Below are 25,457 nucleotides of genomic sequence, written 5' to 3'. Positions count from 1 at the left end.
GTAGGATGTGGATTGGTTTCAACTCAGTTGTTACTTCTTCCAGGAATCCTTCTCTAGGGGACACTTTTGTTTTTTTGTGAGTAGCATCTGAGTCCTTTTCCTTTTCTTGGGAAACTTTCACTCTATGAGATTAATATTTCTCCTATTATAAAAGTCAAAGAATCCAGATACTTGCTTTCTCAGCCTTTTTTATCAACTAGGATATGATCATGTGACTTAGGCTTTGCAGTCAGATTTTTATGTTTTCAGAGGCAGTAATGTAAAGACTGAGAGTTAAATTAGCCACAATCAGATTCTGTTGCTTGCATATAAAGACATTGACTGATGTACCTTTTTTGACTTGCCAGACTTAGTGGTGGCTTTCTGTGTGCTCCATCTTTCTCTGCCATTGTTGTCACAGCTAAGGTGTATTGAGTCCTTACTGTAAGCTGGATACTTTATATAGCCTATCTCACTAAAATTTTTTTTTTTTTTTTGAGATGGAGTCTCACTCTGTCATCCAGGCTGGAGTGCAGTGGTACGATCTCGGCTCACTACAACTTCTGCCTCCCGGGTTCAAGCCATTCTCCTGCCTCAGCCTCCAGAGTAGCTGGGATAACAGATGCCCGCCACCACTCCCAGCTAATTTTTATATTTTTAGTAGAGAGGGGTTTCCCCATGTTGGCCAGGCTGGTGGTCTCGAGCTCCTGACCTCAGATGATCTGCCCACCTTGGCCTCTCATAGTGTTGGGATTACAGGCATGAACCACCAAGCCCGGCCCAGGCTATCTCATTGACTCTTCAGTGGCATTCCCATTTTACAGATGAGATACATAGAAGTGAAGATATCTCTCAAGGTCATACAGCCAATGACAGCACAACTAGGATCTGAACTTTCTCAGTCTGACACCTGAGTGTTCTCTTTTAACCATCACACTATAGCACCACTATTTAACCTTTGGAGGACACAGGCTATCTTTATACCTCTGGCATCTCTCAAAAAGCCTGGAGCATGGTAGGTACTCAATGATATGCAAGCTCAGGTAGATGACAAGGTCTCACCTGGCTCAAACACTCTATGAGTTTCCTACCTCCGCCCATCAAACTGCAGCCCTTCTTTCAGCCCCCTTCTCCCACTTGTTACCTCCAGGACTTACCATCTAATCACTATAAACTATTCTTCACCTCCTTCACACCCCTGTTCCCATGCATACCTTAAAATCAATGTTGAAAATCTTCCCCAGTCACCAGTTTTTCATTTTCACCCCTGTTCCTAGATTATTTTGACTTTGGGGATGAAGGTGTTTCTGCCTCGTGAAGGGCTTTGTACCGTGTCATGTTCTCTGCCTTACCCCCAGCTGCTTGGTGACCCCTGAGTTTCACATCTTTGGGAATGTTTTAGCAGAGTTAATGTTACCATTTGCAAGACACACTGCAGCCTTTTTGTGGAGTCCCAAATATAACAAATCTAGGTTCTCTTTGGCATGATGACATCTTGCTTAAAAGAGTCAAAGACTTTCTCTGAGATTTGCAGATGAGGGAGTTATCATTCAAATAGCTATCAAAAGAGCAGATGTTAGTTAAGGGTGAGAAGTGAGAATGATATTGTTATGGGTTTCTGCAACTGAGTATTTTCAGCTTCAAGTAGCAGAAAACCCAGACTCGACTGTTTTGGGTAATGAAGGATGTATCAACTCACTTCAAAATGTTCCAACCAAGGTGATTCTCTTGGATCTGCCCCTTGTTGGCAGTAAGGTGCCTGCACAATTTAGTGAAGACATGATAACTTCCATGGAAGGACTGTTTTTCTCTGTGCTCTGTTTTGTTTATTTGTTTGTTTGTTTTGAGATGGAGTCTTGTTCTGTCACCCAGGCTGAAGTGCAATGGCGTGATCTCAGCTCACTGCAACCTCTGCCTCCCGGGTTCAAGCGATTCTCCTGCCTCAGCCTCCCAAGTAGCTAGGATTACGAGTGCCTGCCACCACACCCAGCTAATTTTTGTATTTGTAATAGAGACGGGGTTTCACCAGGTTGGCCAGGCTGGTCTCGAACTCCTGACCTCAGGTGATCCACCTGCCTTGGCCTCCCAAAGTGCCAGGATTACAGGTGTGAGCCACTGTGCCCGGCCTCCTCTGTGTTTGTTTTTAAGAAGAAACAAACCTTTCTCAGGAGCCTCCTCTTGAAAACCTGGGGTCACATGACCACCTATAAATCAACCCTAGCAGGAGGAATGGAATTGCCAATATAAATTTAGGCCAATCAAGATTCATCCTGATCTCACATGGGAAGGGGTAGACACTTGAACAAAATCAGGACTCCTAGCAAAAGAAGAATGGGAAATGGCTGTTAAGTAGCATCCGTGGTGATAGATATAATCCCAAAAGGCAAGTGGGAGAGACTTTTCATCAGAGCACGGAAAGTGGATTGGGACAAAGGATGTGGGTGTTTCTGGCTTAAGGCATGTGATGGAAGGGACTAGCTCTGTGATGTTTAATAGAAAACCTGCCCCAAGCTCTGAAAGTAGACGTTTTACTTTTAAAAGTCTAAGGTCAAAGGAATGCCTCAGCTCTATTCTCACCAACCTATTGGGTCATTGAGGGAACTGTTTGTGCTGGCCTTGCCTTAGGACACTGTGCTGTGAGCTTATTTCTTATACTATCAGGCTTCACCTTTGCCAGGATGGGCAGTCTCATATATAAGCTAGCCTCCTGGTCATCTCTATTTCCTAGAAGGCAGTGGGGATCTGAGGAAAACTGATGAGTCTAACCCTGATGATGGCTTCTTTTAGTTTCTCTCAGTCATCCATCCATCCATCCATCCATCCATCCATCCATCCATCCATCCATCCCTCCATCCATCCATCCATCCATCCCTCCATCCACTCAAGCATTCATCCACTTATCCACTCAACTGTTCATCCATCCATCCATCCATCCATCCATCCATCCATCCATCCATCCATTCATCCATTCAGTCGATGCCAGAAATATTATGAGAAGTTCTGGGACTACAATAACAAATAAAGCAGATGTAGTCCTTGCCCTCATGAAGGCTAAATCTAGTTGGGAAGACAGATAACAAGTAAACAAAAAAAATTCAGAGCTATTTTGAGACCAGGCCAGAAAGGAATTTGTCCTCTCTCCGCTTTTCACTAGTGTGGTTCCTTTGCCCCAGGGCAGTGTGGTGGAGAAAGTTTGAGAGTTAAATAGCCAGGCCCAAATCTCAAGTTACTGAGTGTGTCATGTCTTCAAAATGTGAGTGAGATTTTCTTTGCACATCTCAGAGGATTGCTTTGGAGATCACATGGTGCTAATGGATGTGAACGCCCTTCAAAAATGTAAATGGTTTCTAAATTTTATTGTCACTAAAGCTCGAGCTCTGATTTCCCCCCCAGAAGATGACCAGTTGGAACCCCAAGACAAAATCCTTTAAGTAGAGAGGTAGTGTAATGTGGTTAAAACAATATTGCAAGATCTCAAGACGACCAGGATTTGAACTCTGGATTAATTGCTTGAAGGTGTGTGACTTGGGCAAGCCGCTTCACCTCCTTTAGCTTCAATTTTCTGTCTTCTGTAAATGTGAAGAAGCATAAGAATGCTAGTTTCACAGGATAATTACAAGGAATCAACCAGCAAATGCATATGTATTACATAGTGCCTAGCATGAGGCACTTAGAAAAGTTTCACGTTTATTGAATTCTTACTCTACATTATTTTTATCTGACTTCCCCTGGCTACCTCCAGGTCCCAAAACAGGGAAGGACACTCAACCTCAGCCATGCAGGTGAAGCTCAGGGACTGAAATGAGCAGGATTGGGTAAAGAGGAAGTGATGCAGGCGTTGTTTTAACATTAGCTTGGGCTTTTATTTTGATATCATGCTTCACAATTCGTCATAGCTTTTGGTCTAGTTCCTCCTTTACCTGCGAACCTTTAAATGAAATATCAAGGCAGGGTGGTGACAACAGTCTAGGTATTGGTTTTAATGTACTGGTATGAAACTTCAGCCTCTTTCCTTTCATATAAAGTAGAAAGATAGGAAGTGAAATGACCACCAACATAGCAAATTAATGCAGAAGTTTGTATACTAAGCTCACTATGTCTGTTAAAAAGAAGAAATGTTACTTACCCCAGTTATGTAGCCTTGGGCAGGTTTCTCAACTTTCTATACCCCAGTTTCCTCCACAATAAAGTGGGGGTCAGAGTGATATCTACCTCATAGAGCTGTTGTGAGGATAAACTATAATTGAATGCAAAGCACTTAGAACAATGCGTGGTATACAGTAAGCACACAATGAATGCTTCATTTTAGTTAATTAATTAAAAATGTGTTGCTTATACATGCAAAGAATATCCCTGGAAAGTAATACAAGTTACTGGGTACAGTGTGAGTGCCTCTGTAAACCGGAATGGGGTCTGAGAGTTGGAGGGGGAGGAATACTCACTACTTAGTGGATATTCTTTTGCACTGCTAGGATTTGTACCCTATGCATTCATTCCTTTTCCACAAAAATGACAAAAACTATTCTGAATAGTGCCAAACCCCCCTTCATCTACATATTTACCATATTACGTTCACCAGCCCTCCTTGTCTCTGTTTTTTGGGGAAGACATTCCTCTTCCCTCCTAAATTTATCCTCGAGTGGGGGTCAGCAAACGATGACTGATGGCCCCAATCTGATCTATGGTCTGTTTTTGTATGACCTCTAATTTAAGAACAGTTTTTACACCTTTAAAGGACTATATAAATAAAAAGAACATGCAACAGATGTTTACTATCCAGTCCTTTACAGAAAAAAGCTTCTCTAGCGCACATATAGTTTAAAAAGCTCTCATGTTAACCACTTAGATGGCTTGGTCAGAGCTGTGGGACAGTGACTCCTGGGGACCCAGCACCTAGTAGGTGCTCAGTTAAGATTATGATGGAGAGGCTAGTAAGCAAAAAAATTTCTTCCTGTGGCTCTTCTTAGAACCTGGAAGCTGGGAGGGGATGTGTTGCCTCGTCCTGGTTCCCAATCTATCTTAGTAGTAAGAGGTCTTCCTTGGTTTGAGTAAACACGCTTTGTCTAAGCAGAATAGGTCTTGTTGCTGCTGTTTAATACTTGCCTTCTTTTTTTTTTTTTTGGCAGGAAAGTGACATCTGCTGGAGGGCAGGGTGGGAGAGTAATACTGATAAAGGCCACTAGATAGAGCTACAGCTCTGAGAAACAGGCTCAGAAACTGCCAAGTGGGAGGGCGGAGTAAGTCTTGCAATTTCAGATTGCCCCTGACTGGGACAGACAGACTTCAATTTAGACTTGGCTCTGCCTCTTACCTGCTATATGACTATTGGACAATCTTAAGTCTTGATATCCTTCTTTGCAAAATGGAGATTATAATAATGCCCACCTCAGAGGGATGCTGTGAGCACTGAATAAGATAATACTGGAGAAGGCACTCTGGGAATACAGTACAAATGTGAGCTAATATAATTCATGAAAGCCTCCTCATTAGATGAGCTCAATTCCAAAACCGCAATAATTCTCGTGACCTCCTTGTTTCATAGCAGAGGGCGCTGGAGGTCGGAGGGTAGGGATGGGGAGGGGGTTCATAGTCAGCTGGACATGCGTACAAAACACTTCTCAGAACCTCTATTTCATCATCTGCAAAACAGGAAGGATACAAGAGCCCTTCTTTGCAGGCTTGTGAAGATGGAATGAGATCATATGTGCCAAACATTTTGCATGAGGTCTGGAACTAAGCAGCCCTTCAGTAAATGTTATTTAAAAATTTTTTTTTAAAAAATTTCTTTTGAGACAGAGTCTCATGCTGTCACCCAGGCTGGAGTGCAATGCCATGATTTCAGCTCACTGTAACCTCCACCTCCCGGGTTCAAGCGATTCTCCTGTCTCAGCCTCCTGAGTACCTGGGATTACAGGCATGCACCACCACACCTGGCTAATTTTTGTATTTTTAATAGAGTGGGTTTCACCATGTTGGTCAGGCTGGTCTTGAACTCGTGATGTCAGGTGATCCGCCCACCTGGGCCTCCCAAAGTGCTGGGATTACAGGCTTGAGCCACTGCATCCAGTCAGTAAATGTTATTTTGTGAGTAGGTTTCTTGATGCTTTTTGTTATTCTGTCCTTAAGACCCCCTCTCTCCTCTCCTCTTCTTGCCTGTCGTCCCATTTCTTCCTTTGACCGTCTTGACCTATGGGATGCTGCTGCTATGTTTCTGTCTCCAGTGCAGCCTCCTCTCCTGAGTTATGCAGTCCCCCTACCTGGCTGTCCCTCAGGCATCTCCAACTCAATATGCTTAAAACATAACTCCTCATCTTCTCATTATGAATTTCTTTTCTTCCTCTTCTCCTGGTGCATTTAAGGCATCACCTTCCACTCGTGATTCCTGATATTCCCGTCTCCGTTACTTATAATCCATCACACCAAGTTCTGTTGATTCTTCTGTTTAAATATCTTTTCAATGAGTGTCTTCACCCCATCTCCACCCCCATTGCTCTCCCCACAATCACCGCCACAGCCTCATCTTAGCTCCTTGTTCTTTGTGAGTGCCATTTTTCTCCCCTGAAAGCAAATGCAATTATTTCCTTCCTCAAAATCCTTCCATGGATTCCTATTTCCAGGCAGATAAAGCCCAAACTTCCTAACATGGCTTATAAGGCATCTAAAAGATCTGGCTTCTACTTCTCTCCCCAACCCCGCTCGTCCCTTTCTCTGTCCTGTACTCCCAATTCGAAATATGGCCCAGCTGGACTTACGTTTAGGTCCTCAAATGACAAATGAAGCTTCCTTTTTACCTTTCAGCCTTTGCACATACTGTTCCTTCTGCTTGGTACCTTCTTTCTTCCCTCCTTGTCTGCCTACCCATCTCTCTCTGGCTAACTCTAGCTCATCTTACAGGTATCAATCACCTCTTCTCAAAAACCTTTCCTGACATCTCAAGTATGAGTTAGTGCTCCCCTCCCTCGTGTCCACTGGGATCTTTTTGTACTTGCTTTAATTTGGCACCATTGCACTGATTATCTTGTGTAATTAAATGTCAGCTGTGATGGTCACCTGACATTTGAGATATATGTCAAATTGGCTGGGTTCCTGTCCCATGTGTAGTGAGAAGCCAAATGTCCATTTAAGATTTCTATAAACCTAGAGAGCTCATGCAATAGTAGTCTCTCTAACTTTGACTTCCTGTTCCTAGTATACTCTTTTATTTTTGAGACAGGATCTCGCTCTGTTGCTCAGGCTGGGGTACAGTGGCATGATCACGGCTCACTGCAGTCTTGACCTCCTGGGCTCAAGGGATCCTCCTGCCTTAGCCTTCTGAGTAGGTAGGACTACAGGTGCTACCACAAGGTTTTTTGTTTTGTTTTGTTTTGTTTTGTTTTTTTGAGACAGAGTCTTGTTTTGTCACCCAGGCCGGAGTACAGTGGTGGGATCTTGACTCATTGCAACCTCCGCCTCCTGGGTTCAAGTGATTCTCCTGCCTTAGCCTCCTGAGTAGCTGGGACTACAGGGGTGTGCCACCATGCCTGGCTAATTTTTTGTATTTTTAGTAGAGACAGGGTTTTACCATATTGGCCAGGCTGGTCTCGAACTCCACCAGCTAATTTTAAGAACGATTACATTCTGTAGAGATGGGGTCTCACTATGTTGCCCAGACTGGTGTTGAATACCTGGCCTCAAAGGATTCTCTCACCTTGGCCTCCCAAAACGCTGGCATTACAGACCTGAGCCACCTTGCAAGGCCCTGAACTCTTTATTGTGGTGAGGGTCTGAGTACCTCAAGGCCCCCCACTTTTTTTTGCCCCCGAGCAACCCAGATGTATAACACAGCGCCTTTTCTTTATTTCTTCAAAACATTGCTCACAGAAGACAGTTGGGTATGTAACAGAAACTACTAAAGGTCCAGAGGGATGAAGTGGAGGGATTGGTTTGCATTGTGGTTCTTAGGGATCCACCAGCCAGCCCTGCCCTGTTTTTCCCCCCACCGATTGGTTATCTCCTGAAGTCCCTTCTCACTCTCCTGTTACTCGGCTCCCTTTTCCTCCTCTGCCTCCTTTGTCCTTTTTCTTCTTCTTTATTGGCTGCTCCCTCTTTCTTCTCTGCTCCTCCCTCACTCAAATTCCTATTTAATACAGAGACCTATAGGGTCTCTTAATTTCGTAGTTTCTCTGTAGAGTGTATCTTACCTTTCCACCCCGAATAGCTTTACGGGGTTTACTGCTAAACATAGGGTGTCTCTGTGGAGGGACATGTGATGTTACATAATCCCTCTGCCCTCCCTGTCACATTTTATTGACTTCTCTGTTTTTATGTGAACTCCATGATCTCATCTTGGACCATATGTCAAAAAAAGAAGAAATTGTAAAAAATGACAAACTCCATGAGAAGAGAGACCTTGTCTGCCTTGTTCTTTGCTGTATCCTTAACACCTAGAACTTGGTTGGTGCATATTGGGCTCTCAATAAATATTCGTTAAATGAATAAATGACTGAATAGGTGAATGGATGAGTGTGAGATTGCTTAGACTAAAGAATAATTCGAATGTAACTCTCCTCCCCACTTTTAGATTGCCAGATGGAGAGATTTGAGCCTAGCCTACCTAAATGCTCTGATAATCCAGGCATAAGAGCAAATCAAGTCCAGTTGTCCAATTGTTAATTCAGCGTGGCCATCACTAAGGACATTAAAATGCCTACGGTTCCTATAACTTAGTGAGAATGTAGGTGAGCATAAGACCAAGATGAGAGAAGAGGTTATGAGTCTACACACATTTTGAGATGATAGGAAGATAAGCTTCCTTCTGTAACTAAGACCAACGGAAAATATACGAGGACTCAAGGCTAAAATTTTCTTGCATACCATTGCCTTGTTGAGAAATGTGCCATCCATCCATCCATCCATCCATCCATCCATCCATCATTCATCCATCCATCTATCCATCCATCCATCCATCCACCATCCATTCATTCATCCATCCATCCATCATTCATCCATCCATCTATCCATCCATCCATCCATCCAGCATCCATTCATCCATCCATCCATCCATCATCCATCCATCCATCCATGCATCATCCATCCATCCATCCATCCATCCGTCATTCATCCATCCATCTATCCATCCATCCATCCATTCACCATCCATTCATCCATCCATCCATCCATACATACATATATCTGCCCACTCACCCATCTGCCCATCCACCCATCTGCCCATTCATCCATCCATCCATCCACTCACCCACCCAACCATCCAAGGCAATATATATAATATTGAGAAATATGCTGTAGCTTAATTGGCATGAAATTAAGTTAATATCAGTGCCTACTTAATGAAGTTATTATGAGATTGAAATGATATTATCTAGGTAAAGCACTCAGCACTGGATCTATTGCATAACAGAAGCTCAATAAATGGTAACTGTTGTTAATAGGATCTAAATACCACACTTGAATTCCATGGCCCCAGCTCTTTCCCAGACAGACATCAAACATTCAGTTCAGTTTTATTCTCCCGTATTTGAGGCAGATAAATAGGGTGAAGGAATCTGAAGAGGAAGTAGGTAGAGTCAGGCTGGATCATTGAAGAACAGAAACTGGTAGGTTGGGTCTGGGGTGTGGAATTCAGGGGAGGGCCACCTGGGACCATCCCCCTCTAAAAATGTTGCTAGAAGTCAGTCTCCAGATGACCCTACTGTAAAGGGTCATCCATAAAGAGCATCCATGAGGGTAGTCAGGAGGCAGGAACACAGGCAGGATACAGGAACATGATATAGGCAAACACTTCTCCACTGAGACAGCTGGTCAACCCAGGCCCAGCCTACCTCAGGGCACTGTAGGGCCCGATGGGTATGTTGATCCGGCTCTGCAGCCAGTTGATGTAATCCTCTTGAGGCATATGAATGATGTGTTCTCGCACAAACTGTGGGGCAGACACAGTGGCAATCTCAGAATTTGATCTGAAAAGTAGACTCTACCTTCCCTCCCTCCCCTCAAGATCCTGGAAGATTTGTGATTGAGACTGGTGGCCCCAGGAATACCATTCAGGCATTCATAATCTTGGAGCATCAGATTGGGGTGGTCCTTTGGGGAAGAGGACCCCTTTCCAGTTTCCTGGCTCAGCAGACTAATTTTAAGACCCTTCTTGTTGCTATTGATGGAAGGAAATTTGGGGAGGACAGGAAGTCCCAGCTATCTGCATTTTTCTTTCTTTTCTACTCCTTAATATCTTTTCAAACAGTTATTTGTCTTTAAACGTTTTTGGTTTGTAAATCCCTTTCAGAATTGATGACAGCTATGGGCTTGCTTTCCTGGAGAGGGTTTAAGACACACAAAAGGAAGAGTTTCATGTAGACCCCCATATCCAGGTTATTAGAAGTTCTGTGATGTTGGGTGGCTGGCAAGATGGTGGAATAGAAACAGCTCCAGTCTGCGGCTCCCATTGAGATCAACACAGAAGGTGGGTGTGTTTCTGCATTTCCAACTGAGGTACCTGGCTCATCTCATTGGGACTGGTTAAACAGTGGGTGTAGCCCACGGAGGGCAAGCTGAAGCAGGGTGGGGTGTTGCCTCACTCAGGAAGCACAAGGGGTTGGGGAATTCTCTCCCCTAGCCAAGGGAAGCCAGGAGGGACTGTGCTGTGAGGAACGGTGCATTCTGGCCCAGATACTATGCTTTTCCCACGGTCTCTGCAACCCGCAGACCAGGAGATTCCCTTGGGTGCTTACACAACCAGGACCCTGGGTTTTAAGCACAAAACTGGGTGGCCATTTGGGCAGACACCAAGCTAGCTGCAGGAGTTTTTTTCTCATACCCCCGTGGCACCTGGAATGCCAGTGAGACAGAACTTCCTCTCCCCTAGAAAGGGGGCTGAAGCCAGGGAGCCAAGTGGTCTAGCTCACTGGATCCCACTTCCACGGAGCCCAGCAAGCTGAGATCACTGGCTTGAAATTCCTGCTACCAGCACAGCAGTCTGAAGTCAACCTGGAATGCTCGAGTTTGGTGGGGGGAGGGGTGTCTGCCATTACTGAGGCTTGAGTAGGCAGTTTTCCCCTCACAGTGTAAACAAAGCCACCGGAAAGTTCGAACTGGGCAGAGCCCACAGCAAAGCCACTGTAGCCAGACTGCCTCTCTAGATTTCTCCTCTCTGGGTAGGGCATCTCTGAAAGAAAGGCAGCAGCCCAAATCAGGGACTTATAGATAAAACTCCCATCTCCCTGGGACAGAGCACCCGGGTGAAGGTGTAGTTGTGGGTGCAGCTTCAGCAGACTTAAACGTTCCTGCCTGCCAGCTCTGAAGAGAGCAGCAGATCTCCTAGCACAGTGCTCAAGCTCTGCTAAAGGACAGACTGCCTCCTCAAGTGGGTCCCTGACCCCCATGTCTCCTGACTGGGAGACACCTCCCAGGAGGGGTCGACAGACACCCCATATAAGAGAGCTCTGAATGGCATCAGGCAGGTGCCCCTCTGGGACAAAGCTTCCAGAGGAAGGAATAGGCAGCAATATTTGCTGTTCTGCAGTCTCCACTGGTGATATCCAGGCAAACAGGGTCTGGAGTGGACCTCCAGCAAACTCCAGCAGACCTGCAGCAGAGGGGGCTGACTGTTAGGAGGAAACCTAACAAACAGAAAGGAATAGCATCAACATCAACAAAAAGGACGTCCACACAAAAACCCCATTTGATGGTCATCAACATCAGAGACCAAAAGTAGATAAATCCATGAAGATGAGGAAAAACCAACACAAAAAGGTGAAAATTCCCAAAACCAGAATGCTTCTTCTCCTCCAAAGAATCACAACTCCTCGCCAGCAAGGGAACAAAACTGGACAGAAAATGAGTTTGACAAATTGACAGAGGTAGGCTTCAGAAGATGGGTGATAAGAAACTCCTCTGAGCTAAAGGAGCATGTTCTAACCCAATGCAAGGAAGCTAAGAACCTTCAAAAAAGGTTAGAGGAATTGCTAACTAGAATAACCAGCTTAGGAGTCCGTTCCAAGATGGCCAAACAGGAACAGCTCCAGTCTGCAGCTCCCAGCATGATCAACGCAGAAGACAGGTGATTTCTGCATTTCCAACTGAGGTACCTGGTTCATCTCATTGGGACTGTTTGGAAAGTGGGTGCAGCCCATGGAGGGTGAGCCGAAGCCGGGCGGGGCATCACCTCACCTGGGAAGCACAAGGGCTCAGGGGATTTCCCTTTCCTAGCCAAGGGAAGCTGTGACAGACTGTACCCGGAAAATCAGGACACTTCCTCCCAAATACTGCACTTTTCCAATGGTCTTAGCAAATGGCATAACAGGAGATTATATCCCACACCTGGCTTGGCAGGTCCCACACCCATGGAGCATTGCTCACTGCTAGCGCACCAGTCTGAGATTGACCTGCGAGGCAGCAGCCTGGCAGGGGGAGGGGCATCCGCCATTGCTGAGGCTTGAGTAAGTCAACAAAGTGGCCGGGGAAGCTTGAACTGGACAGAGTCCACTGAAGCTCAGCAAGGCTTGTTGCCTCTGTAGATCCCATCTCTGGGGGCAGGGCATAGCTGAACAAAAGGCAGCAGAAACTTCTGCAGACTTAAACGTCCCTGTCTGACAGCTCTGAAGTGAGCAGTGGTTCTCCCAGCACAGTATTTGAGCTCTGAGAATGGATAGACTGCCTCCTCAAGTGGGTCCCTGACCCCCGTGTAGCCTAACTGGGAGACACCTCCCAGTAGGGGCTGACTGACACCATACAGGTGAATGCCCCTCTGGGACGAAGCTTCCAGAGGAAGGATCAGGCAGAAATATTTGCTGTTCTGCAATATTTGCTGTTCTACAGCCTCTGCTGGTGACACCAGGCAAACAGGGTCTGGAGTGGACCTCCAGCAAATTCCAACAGACCTGCAGCTGAGAAACCTGAGTGGGAGAAGGAAAACTAACAAACAGAAAGGAATAGCATCAACATCAACAAAAAAGACATCCACACCAAAACTCCATCTGTAGGTCACCAACATCAAAGACCAAAGGTAGATAAAACCACAAAGGTGGGGAGAAACCAGAGTAGAAAAACTGAAAATTCTGAAAACTGGAGCACCTCTTCTCCTCCAAAGGATCGCAGCTCCTTGCCAGCAACAGAACAAAGCTGGATGGAGAATGACTTTGATGAGCTGATAGAAGTAGGCTTCAGAGGGTCGGTAATAAAAAACTTCTCCAAGCTAAAGGAGGATGTTCGAACCCATTGCAAGGAAGCTAAAAACCTAGAAAAAAGATTAGATGAATGGCTAACTAGAATAAACAGTGAAGAGAAGACCTTAAATGACCTGATAGAGCTGAAAACCAAGGCATGAGAACTACATGAAGAATTCACAAGCTTCAATAGCCGATTCAATCAAGTGGAAGAAAGTGTATCAGTGATTGAAGACCAAATTAATGAAATAAAGTGAGAAGAGAAGTTTAGATAAAAAAAGAGTAAAAAGAAACAAACAAAGCCTCCAAGAAATATGGGACTATGTGAAAAGACCAAAGCTACATTTGATTGGTGTACCTGAAAGTGACAGGGAGAATGGAACCAAGTTGGAAAACACTCTTCAGGATATTATCCAGGAGAACTTCCCCAACCTAGCAAGGCAGGCCAACATTCAAATTCAGGAAAGACAGAGAATACCACAAAGATACTCCTTGAGAAGAGCAACTCCAAGACATGAAATTGTCAGTTTCACCAAGGTTGAAATGAAGGAAAAAATGTTAAGGGCAGCCAGAGAGAAAGGTTGGGTTACCCACAAAGGGAAACCCATCAAACTAACAGTGGATCTCTCAACAGAAACTCTACAAGCCAGAAGAGTGGGGGCCAATATTCAACATTCTTAAAGAAAAGAATTTCAAACCAGAATTTCATATCTAGCCAAACGAAGCTTCATAAGTGAAGGAGAAATAAAATCCTTTACAGACAAGCAAATGCTGAGAGATTTTGTCACCACCAGGCCTGCCTTATAAGAGCACCTGAAGGAAGCACTAAACATAAAAAGGAACAACTGGTACCAGCCACTGCAAAAACATGCCAAATTGTAAAGACCATCGATGCTAGGAAGAAACTGCATCAACTAATGGGCAAAATAACCAGCCAACATCATAATGACAGGATCAAATTCTCACATAACAATAGTAGGCTTAAATGTAAATGGGCTAAATGCCCCAATTAAAAGACACAGACTGGCAAATGAGATAAAGAGTCAAAACCCATCAGTGTGCTGTATTCAGGAGACCCATCTCATGTGCAGAAACACACATAGGCTCAAACTAAAGGGATGGAGGAAGATCTACCAAGCAAATGGAAAGCAAAAAAATGAGGGATTGCAATCCTAGTCTCTGATAAAACAGACTTTAAATCAACAAAGATCAAAAGAGACAAAGAAGGCCATTATATGACAGTAAAGGAATCGATTCAATAAGAAAAACTAACTATCCTAAATATATATGCACCCAATACAGGAGCACCCAGATTCATAAAGCAAGTCCTTAGAGACATACAAAGAGACTTAGACTCCCACACAATAATAATGGGAGACTTTAACACCCCACTATCAACATTAGACAGATCAATGAGACAGAAAGTTAACAAGGATATCCAGGACTTGAACTCAGCTCTGCACCAAGCGGACCTAATAAACATCTATAGAACTCTCCACCCCAAATCAACAGAATATACATTCTTCTCAGCACCACATCGCACTTATTCCAAAATTGACCACATAGTTGGAAGTAAAACACTCCTCAGAAAATGTAAAATAACAGAAATCACAACAAACTGTCTCTCAGATCACAGTTCAATCAAATTAGAACTCAGGATTAAGAAACTCAATCAAAACTGCACAACCACATGGAAACTGAACAATCTGCTCCTGTATGACTACTGGGTAAATAATGAAATTAAGGCAGAAATAAAAATGTCCTTTGAGACAAATGAAAACAAAGACACAACGTACCAGAATTTCTGGGACACATTTAAAGCAGTGTGTAGAGGGAAATTTATAGCATTAAATGCCCACAGGAGAAAGCAGGAAAGATCTAAAATCGACACCCTAACATCACAATTAAAAGAACTAGAGAAGCAAGAGCAAACAAATTCAAAAGCTAGAAGAAGACAAGAAATAACTAAGATTAGAGCAGAACTGAAGGAGATAGAGACGGGAAAAAAACCCTTCAAAAAAATCAATGAATCCAGGAGCTGGTTTTTTTTGTGAAAAGATTGACAAAATAGATAGACTGCTAGCTAGACTAATAAAGAAGAGAAGAGAGAAGAATCAAATGGATGCAATAAAAAGTGATAAAGGGAATATCACCACCAATCCCACAGAAATACAAACTGCCATCAGAGAATACTATAAACACCTCTATGCAAATAAACTAGAAAATCTAGAAGAAATGGATAAATTCCTGGACACATACACCCTCCCAAGACTAAACTAGGAAGAAATTCAATCTTTGAGTAGACCAATAACAGGCTCTGAAATTGAGGCAGTAAATAATAGCCTACCCACCAAAAAACGTCCGGGACCAGATGGATTCATAGCTGAATTCTACGAGAGGTACAAAGAGGAGCTGGTACCATTCCTTCTGAAACTATTCCAATCAATAGAAAAAGAGGGAATCCTCCCTCAGTCATTTTATGAGGCCAACATCATCCTGATACCAAAGCCTGACAGAGACACAACAAAAAAAGAGAATTTTAGACCAATATCTCTGATGAACATCAATGCGAAAGTCCTCAATAAAATACTGGTAAAGCGAATCCAGCAACACATCAAAAAGCTTATCCACCACGATCAAGTCGGCTTCATCCCTGGGGTGCAAGACTGGTTCAACATACGCAAATCAATAAATGTAATCCATCACATAAACAGAATCAAAGACAAAAACCACATGATTATCTCAATAGATGCAGAGAGGCCTTCGACAAAATTCAACAGCCCTTCACCCTAAAAACTTTCAACAAACTAGGTATTGACGGAACATATCTCAAAATGCTAACAGCTATTTATGACAAACCCACAGCCAATATCATACTGAATGGGCAAAACCTGGAAGCATTCCCTTTGAAAACTGGCACAAGACAGGGATGCCCTCTCTCACCACTCCTATTCAACATGCTGTTGGAAGTTCTGACCAGGGCAATCAGGCAGGACAAAGAAATAAAGGGTATTCAATTAGGAAAAGAGGAAATCAAATTGTCCCTGTTTGCAGATGACATGATTGTATATTTAGAAAACCCCATTGTCTCAGCCCAAATCTCCTTAACCTGATAAGCAACTTCAGCAAAGTCTCAGGATACAAAATCAGTGTGCAAAAATCACAAGCACTCCTATACACCAATAGCAGGCAAACAGAGAGCCAAATAATGAGTTAACTCCCATTTACAATTGCTTCGAAGAAGATAAAATACCTAGGAATCCGACTTACAAGGGATGTGAAGGACCTCTTCAAGGAGAACTACAAACCACTGCTCAACAAAATAAAAGAGGACACAAACAAATGGAAAAACATTCCATGCTCATGGATAGGAAGAATCAATATCGTGAAAATGGCCGTACTGCCCAAGGTAATTTATAGATTCAATGCCATCCCCATCAAGCTACCAATGACTTTCTTCTCAGAATTGGAAAAAACTACTATAAAGTTCATATGGAACCAAAAAAGAGCCCGCATTGCCAAGTCAACCCTCAACAAAAAGCACAAAGCTGGAGGCATCATGCTACCTGACTCAAACTATACTATAAGGCTACAGTAATCAAAACAGCATGGTACTGGTACCACAACAGAATTATAGACCAGTGGAACAGAACAGAGCCCTCAGAAATAACATCACACATCTACAACCATCTGATCTTTGAAAAACCTGACAAAAACAAGCAATGGGGAAAGGATTCCCTATTTAATAAATGGCGATGGGAAAACTGGCTAGTCTTACGTAGAAAGCTGAAACTGGATCCCTTCCTTACACCTTATACAAAAATTAACTCAGGATGAATTAAAGACTTAAATGTTTGACCTAAAACCATCAAAACCCTAGAAAAAAGCCCAGGCAGTACCATTCAGGACAGAGGCATGGGCAAAGACTTCTTGACTAAAACACCAAAAGCAATGGCAACAAAAGCCAAAATTGACAAATGGGATCTGATTAAACTAAAGAGATTCTGCACAGCAAAAGAAACTATCATCATAGTGAACAGGCAACCTACAGAATGGGAGAAAATTTTTGCAATCTACCCATCTGGCAAAGGGCTAATATCCAAAATCTACAAGGAACTTAAACAAATTTACAAGATAAAAATAAACAACATCATCAAAAACTGGGTGAAGGGTATGAACAGACACTTCTCAGAAGAAGACATTTACACAGCCAACAAACAAGTGAAAAAAAGCTCCTCATCACTGGTCATTAAAGAATAGCAAATCAAAATCACAGTGAGATATCATCTCATGCCAGTTAGAATGGCAATCCTTAAAAAGTCAGGAAACAATGTTCATCCATCCAATTACTCATTCAGTCTTTCAAATGATAGTTATTGAGCACCTACTATGAGTTAGGCAGTATTCTGGCAATCTGAATACTGAATAACTCAAACAAGTTTCCTCTTCTCCTCAACGAGACTTGATTCTAAACAAGGAGACAGGAATCAGTATAATAAATATATATCCTAGAATATAAAGCAGTATGAGAAGCCCAAAATATATAATGGATGATCAATTTCATCTTCAAAATTTTCCACAATGAGCACATATACAGCAAGGGGTGAGGGATTTTTTAAAAAAGAGATCCACCTGCCTTAAGACCTGATCACATCTGAACCATCTCCTTAGGTTAGACCTAAGGTAGATTAGACCAAGTAGGTTATTCAAGGATGGATCCCAAAACTACTTTCACATTCACATAACACTGAAATACACAAAGCTTTGACCCAACCTTGATCATTAATCAAAGAGATAGAAAATACACACACACACACACACACACACACACACACACACAAACACACACCATCTTGGGTGTGAGAGCCAATTGTGTGAGAGTAATTGGATGAATGATCATTAAAAAGTCAGATGCTGGAGAGGATGTGGAGAAACAGGAATGCTTTTACATTGTTGGTGGGAGTGTAAGTTAGTTCAACCATTGTGGAAGACAGCGTGGTGATTCCTCAAGGATCTAGAACCAGAAATACCAGTTGACCCAGCAATCCCATTACTGGGTGTATAACCAAAGGATTACAAATCTTTCTACTATAAAGACACATGCACACATATGTTTATTACAGCACTATTCACAATAGCAAAGATGTGGAACCAACCCAAATGCCCACCAATGATAGACTGGATAAGGGAAATGTTGCACATATACACCATGGAATACTATGCAGCCATAAACAAGGATGAGTTCATGTCCTTTGCAGGGACATGGATGAAGCTGGAAATCATCATTCTCGGCAAATTAACACAGGAACAGAAAACCAAACACATGTTCTCACTCATAAGTGGGAGTTGAACAATGAGAACACATGGACACAGGAAGGGGAACATCACAAGCTGGGTCCTGTCAGTGGGTGGGGGGCTGAGGGAGGGATAGCATTAGGAGACGACGGGTTGATGGGTACAGAAAATCACCATGGCACATGTATACCTATGTAACAGACCTTCATGTTCTGCACATATATCCCAGAACTTAAAGTATAATAATAATAATAATAATAAAAGTTCTGTGATGTTCTCACTAGGAAAAGAGTTTGCTAAATTTTATTAGGGCTGTGAACTCACCTCAAATAAAAGAGGAGCCCCTAGTACTTCCTCTTCTTACCCATGCAGGGACTAGCTTTTCCAAGTCTTCCATAACTTCAAGTGGATGTTGGACCCCACAACTGGTGAGTAGGAGGTGGAAGTTGCCCTAGAGTTAGTTTTGGCCTAACCTGCTAGAGTCTTTCCTGAAGGAGCCTCACAGGTCATGGGGAGTAGAGTCTTGGCATTTGAATTTGTCTACAAGGTCATCCCCCTCCTTCCACTCCTAACCTTGCCCTCATTAACACACCCACGTCATTCTGTGGAAGGGCCCGCCTGGTATGAAAATGTCACATGCTCCATAGCCTGTCAAGGCCTGGGAATTTTACTTCTTTACCAGGAGGAAGGCATTGAAGGTCCTGTTAAAATGAACATATGCCATCCAATGAAATTAAAGAAGTGACTTCATTAACCTCTTACTGTGGAGTCCTTGTATTGCTGATGCCTTTTGACAAAGTACCAGGAACTTCTGGTGATAATGGTGAATGACTACTGAAAACTGTTTAGTGGCTCCTAAATTTTTGTCTTGACCTTCAAAGGTCTGCACAGACTGACCTCTCCAATCCCCTGGGAACTATGCACTCCTTGTCTGCTTCCCTCCACACTCATTGACTGCCAGCGAGTTCTCCCAACAAGTCAAGTCGTGTGCTGCTTTGGGATCTTTGCATACACTGTCTTCTCTTCTTGATCTGCTCTTTCCCTTTCTCTTCATGGTGCCGTCTTCTCATGGTTCAGATCTCGCCTTAAAAGTCACCTTCCCAGTTGCCTGAGTTAAGGTAGATCCCTTCTAACTTACTTACATATGGGGCTTCTCAAACTGTATTGTGCATACGAGACACTTGGAATCCCATTAAAATGTAAACTTGGAGTTGGCAGATTAACTTGAAGCCTGCAATTCTGCATTTCTAACGAGCACAGGTGAGGTCCATGCTGCTGGTCCATGGACCACATTTTTAGTAGCAAAATAAAGGACTCCTTATGATTACTGCCCATTTTTTATGCCACCCCAAAGCCTCTGAGTTTCCAGGGGGTACCATTTACATAGAATATAATCTCCCTTGCAGTTGGAGTTGGGCAACCAGGTAATGGAGCAATCCTTCTCCTATTAGAATATGAGCTCCATAAATGCAGGGGCCTTTGTGTCCCCAGCACTTAAACAGTGCCTGAGTGTTGAGAGGTGATTGAATGAGGACATCTGAGACACTGTGGAGGGGAGGGAGGTGGTGGTTACCTCAATAGCCACAGCGATGTCAGGGGAACACAGTTCCCAAATCCTCAGATCCTGCAGCACCTTCAGGAGGACGTGGGGTCGAATCCGCAAGTCCAGGTTTTCTCCAAACTTCTGCAGTTTCACCAGGATCTTTTTGGCAGGGCGGAAGTTCTTTAAATCCTCTGGCAGTTTGGACAACAGATCAAAGTACCTTCAATTCCAAGAGGAGAGGGCAAGTTAGGAAGCTGCTGGAAGATCTGAGCACCTACGGCCATCCATCTCTGCTTTGTCTCTCTGCTACTCTGTGATGTCTCCAGGGCAGCAGGATTCTTTATCTAGGGGCCTTTCCTCTGTGGCCCACAGATCAGGCACGTCTTTACTTTTAGGGGTAGGAAAAGATGGAGAATGACTTGCATTTCATTACAAAATAAAACAAAGGTACGATTTCAAGGGATGTATTTGTAATTTTTCTATCAGACAATGTGAAATGTTAGAAGAAAGGAATGGACTTTGGGATCTGAAACTTCTCTCTTGAGGGTTAATGAGGTCAGAGTGGGTGTACACACATCTATGAGATGTCTTCTAGGATGCAGGAGGCTCTCACACCCAAGCTGGTGTGTGTGTGTGTGTGTTTGTGCGTGTGTGTATATATTTTCTATCTCTTTGATTCATGATCAAGGTTGGGTCAAAGCTTTGAGTATTTCAGTGTTGTGTGAATGTGAGAGTAGTTTTGGGATCCATCCTTGAATAACCTACTTGGTCTAATCTACCTTAGGTCTAACCTAAGGAGATGGTTCAGATGTGATCAGGTCTTAAGGCAGGTGGATCTCTTTTAAAAGAAATCCCTCACCCCTTGCTGTATGTGTGCTCATTGTGGAAAATTTTGAAGATGAAATTGATCATCCATTATATATTTTGGGCTTCTCATACTGCTTTATATTCTAGAATGTACATTTATTATATTGATTCCTGTCTCCTTGTTTAGAATCAAGTCTCGTTGAGGAGAAGAGGAAACTTGTTTGAGTTATTCAGTATTCAGATTGCTAGAATACTGCCTAACTCATAGTAGGTGCTCAATAACTATCATTTGAAAGACTGAATGAGTAATTGGATGAATGAACAACTACAACTGAACATCATCCTTACTAGGCTGTGGTTTGTTTGACTGATTTTAATGTTACTATGGAGGGCAATTACTTCCCCCATAATAATGACAGAAATTCCATCATTAGATTTGTGGGCTGAATCTTACTGTGGGAGGACCAGCATTAATTTCCTTCCGTAATACCTTTATGTGAATTAGTTCGTAACATGCTTTCCTCCTCCCCCCAACTTCCCTCCCACAGAGGGAAGAGGGTTTACAGAAGACCCTTTTCCCCCTTTCATAAGAGGATCCCTCTTATATGACTCATGTATTTTCAGGGCCAGACATTGCTTGTGAGAAAGTGATGTTCTGGGATGTGAGGTGGCGTAGAAGTTCCCACAGCTCTGCAAAGACTCCAGCGACCTGCTTGTAAGTTGCTGTTTTGCATTATAAAACTCATGGAGGAGATTCTGTGTACATTTTTTACTTTCTCATCTTAGTCTTAGATCTTAGTGTATTCACCCTACTAGGATGGGGTTCGGGACACCACAGTTCAGTAGATTCCAATTCTATATTGCAAATGAGCATACAGACTGACGTTAGACAGGGGTTTGAATCCGAAATTCACCAGTTAACTGATGGTGTGAACTTTGACAAATGAATTTACCCCTCTGAGTCTCTGTTTCCTTGCTTGTGAAATGGGGGTTAATATGTACCTTTCAGGATTATTTTGTTGGGAGGAAATAGACAATTTATGAAAATTGCTTATATAGTAACTGCCATCCAGTAATCACTCAATTCATGTTGCTTTTTTTGTTGTTACTTATCATCACCCTTGTGCTGTGGCGCAGTGTTTCTAGGATATGCCTGCCTAGTTTTGCATTTTTTAGGGATTGCATTACTTGGGGGATGCAGTGATCACCCCATAGACCTTGGAATCTGTAGAAATTTTCAGGTTGATATGCCTCATCTGCCTGTCCCACAGGGCCTGGCAAGTCCGAATCAAACAGCAGGTAAATATGGAGAACACAATGGGTTGGATTATCTGTGATTTCAGAAACCAGGAGTTTTGGGCCTGATTGTGCTCTAGCTTTAGTGTGTCTGGGGGGTAGGGGATCCTACTGGTGGCCAATGACAGTTTTGGAGTAATGCCTCTCTATGCCTTGAAGGAGAGTGGAATCAGTTGTGATCTTGTAATAACAACACCCTGTCCTCTTCCAGGGACCATCTTATGTGGTTCTTAGGATATTTACCAGTGGTCTGCAATTTCTTCTGCATCTCCTTTTACTACAGATATGTGATGTCTCATTTTTGCTATGTCCTTTTGAAAATTAGAGACAAGGACAAAAGCACGGAACTTCTGGATACCTCTTTCTTCTTGGCGCCTACAAGGTTGTATGAGAAAGAGAGAGAAGAATAAGATTCCCTCCTCTTATAACCACCCTAGCTGACCTTTGAGATCTGACTTAAATACTTTTTCCTTCATGAGGCTTTTCTTAACCCTGTCAGCTAGTCTTTTTTTTTTTTTTTTTTTTTTTGAGACAGAGTCTCGCTCTGTCGCCCAGGCTGGAGTACAGTGGCCGGATCTCAGCTCACTGCAATCTCCGCCTCCCGGGTTTACGCCATTCTCCTGCCTCAGCCTCCCAAGTAGCTGGGACCACAGGCGCCTGCCACCTCGCCCGGCTAGTTTTTTGTATTTTTTTTTTTTTTTTTAGTAGAGACGGGGTTTCACCGTGTTAGCCAGGATGGTCTCGATCTCCTGACCTCGTGATCCGCCTGTCTCGGCCTCCCAAAGTGCTGGGATTACAGGCCAGCTAGTCTTTAACTTAGGCTCTTGCTTTTGCCACAAGAGGATACAGCTCTCTCCAAGGTCCTGAAGCACTATTTTCCAGTTATTTTCCTAATAAACTTTTTATTAGCTTTCATTCTCTTCCTACTTCTGACTGTATTTACACAGCTTTTCAGTCTCTAAGATGGGGAATTATAATGATTCCTATTTGTCAGATGTGAGAATTAAATGATATAATGTGTGTCAAGTGTTGAGCTTCATGCCAGACATACGGTAGGTGTTAACTCGTGCTGTTTCCTCTCTTCCCCACTCCCCTTATCATTTTGTGCCTATGTTCTGTCTCTCCAATGAGACTTTATATGGTAAATATCACCATGTCACCCCACTGCATACAGCTTTCAATGGCTTTTCAGTTTGCTCAGAATAAATTATTCTCCAAGACTCTAAATAATTCAGCCCTCACATTTTCCGGCTTTATCCCCATCCTTTCCATCCCTTCTCTTCCAGAATTTTATCCTTTGGGTCATGATCAAAGTCTCTGAGATAAAGCTCAACCTCCACAGCTGGGCTATCACAGCCTTTTATAATCTGGCTTGTCTAGCTCTCTGGTAACCTTGCAAACACCCTATGCCCCAGCCACACCTGACTACTAGCAGTTCCCTGGTTGTCTGTGCCCCTCTGACTTCTGAGACCTAGCTGTTGCTTTTCCTTGAAACTCCCTTCCACCCTACTTTTCCAGCATGACTTTTTAAAAATTTGTTTTAGATTTGGGGCTACATGTGAAGATTTGTTACACAGATAAACATGTGTTACGGGGGTTTATTGTACATATTACTACATCACCCAGGTATTAAGCTCTGTACCCAATAGTTATATTTTCTGCTCTTCCCCCTCCTCCCACCATACCCCCTCAAAGTAGACTCCAGTGTCTGTTGTTTCCTCCTTTGTGTTCATAAATTCTTATCATTTAGCTCCCACTTATAAGTGAGAACATGTGGTATTTGGTTTTCTGTTCCTGCGTTAGTTTGCTAGAATCATAGCCTTCAGCTCCATCTATGTTCCCAAAAAATACATGATCTCATTCTTTTTTATGGCTGCATAATATTCCGTGGTGTATATGTACCACTTTTTTTATCCAGTCTGTCATTGATGGGCATTTAGATTGATTCTGTGTCCTTGCTATTGTCAATAATGCTGCAGTGAACATTCACATGCATGTGTCTTTATGGTAGAATGATTTATGTTCCTTTGGGTAGTATATACCCAGTAATGGGATTGCTGGATTAAATGGTAGTTCTGTTTTAGCTCTTTGAGGAATAGCCATACTGCTTTCCACAATGGTTGAACTAATTTACACTCCCACTAACAGCATATAAGGATTCCTTTTTCTCCACGACCTCGCCAACATCTGTTATTTTTTGACTTTTTACTAACAGTCATTCTGACTGTTGTGAGATGGTATCTCCTTGTAGTTTTAATTTGCATTTCTCTAATGATCAGTGATGTTGAGCTTTTAAAAATATGCTTCTTGGCCACATGTATGTCTTCTTTTAAGAAAGTGTTTGTTCATATCCTTTGCCCACTTTTCAATGGGTTGTTTTTCTCTTGTAAATTTCTTTAAGTTCCTTACAGATGCTGGGTATTAGACCTTTGTCAGATGCATAGTTTGCAAATATTTTCTCCCATTCTGTGGGTTGTCAGTTTACTCTGTTGATAGCGTCTTTTGCTGGATGGAAGCTCTTAAGTTCAATTAGATTCCATTTGTCAATTTTTGCTTTTGTTGCAATTGCTTTTGGTGTCTTTGTCATAAAATCTTGCCCATTCCTAGGTCTGGGATGGTATTGCCTAAGTTGTTTTCCATGGACTTTTTAGTTTTGGGTTTTACATTTAAGTCTTTAATCCATCTTGAGTTGATTTTTCTGTATGGTGTAAGGGAGAGGTCCAGCTTCAACCTTCTGCATATGGCTAGCCAGTTATCCCAGCACCATTTACCGAATAGAGAGTCTTTTCTCCATTGCTTGTTTTTGTCACCTTTGTCAAAGATCAGATGGTCACAGATGTGCAGCCTTACTCTGGGCTCTCTATTCTGTTCTATCAGTCTATGTGCCTGTTTTTGTACCAGTACCATGCTGTTTTGGTCACTGTTACCTTGTAGTATAGTTTGAGGTCAGGTGATGTGATTCCTCCAGTTTTGTTCTTTTTGCTTAAGATTGCCTTGGTTATTCAGGCTCTTTTTTGGTTCCATATAATTTGTAAAATAATTTTTTTCTAGTTCTGTGAAGAATGTCTTTCTGGTAGTTTGATAGGAATATAATTGAATCTATAAATTGCTTTGGGCAGTATAGCCATTTTAGTGATATTGATTCTTCCTACTCATGAGCATGGGATGTTTTTCTATTTGTTTGTGTCTTCTCTGATTTCTTTGAGCTGTGTTTTGTAATGCTTATTGTAGAAATCTTGCTCTTCCCTGACTAGCTGTATTCCTAGGTATTTTTTGTGGCAGTTGTGGGTGAAATTGCCTTTCTGATTTGGCCCTCAGTTTGGTTGTTATTGGTGTATTGGGATGCTAGTGATTTTTGTACATTGATTTTGTATCCTGAAACT

The 25,457-nt window shown here is 42.8% G+C and overlaps 1 protein-coding gene and 1 long non-coding RNA gene across 6 annotated transcripts in view; one reads left to right on the top strand and one right to left on the bottom strand.

The window, feature by feature from the left end:
- Window positions 1-25,457, top strand: part of LOC126930721 (uncharacterized) — a 213,844-nt gene that overhangs the window by 50,176 nt on the left and 138,211 nt on the right. The gene's annotated exons all lie outside the window — the stretch shown is intronic.
- CCDC60 (coiled-coil domain containing 60) overlaps window positions 9,461-25,457 on the bottom strand; it is a 205,078-nt gene continuing 189,081 nt past the window's right edge. The window contains exons 12-14 of one of the 2 annotated variants that reach the window (XM_050748016.1): window positions 22,318-22,449; window positions 20,002-20,191; window positions 9,461-9,895 (exon numbers count right to left, since the gene is read on the bottom strand). In XM_050748016.1, the coding sequence (XP_050603973.1) occupies window positions 9,794-9,895; window positions 20,002-20,191; window positions 22,318-22,449 (424 nt within the window). In that variant the 3' untranslated portion in view covers window positions 9,461-9,793. The remainder of the gene's footprint in view (window positions 9,896-20,001; window positions 20,192-22,317; window positions 22,450-25,457) is intronic. The other variant, XM_050748017.1, reaches the window with a different exon arrangement.

This window comes from Macaca thibetana, chromosome 11 (assembly GCF_024542745.1).
Source record: "Macaca thibetana thibetana isolate TM-01 chromosome 11, ASM2454274v1, whole genome shotgun sequence".
Taxonomy (NCBI): Eukaryota; Metazoa; Chordata; class Mammalia; order Primates; family Cercopithecidae; genus Macaca; species Macaca thibetana.
This window is presented reverse-complemented; position numbering and strand designations above follow the sequence as displayed.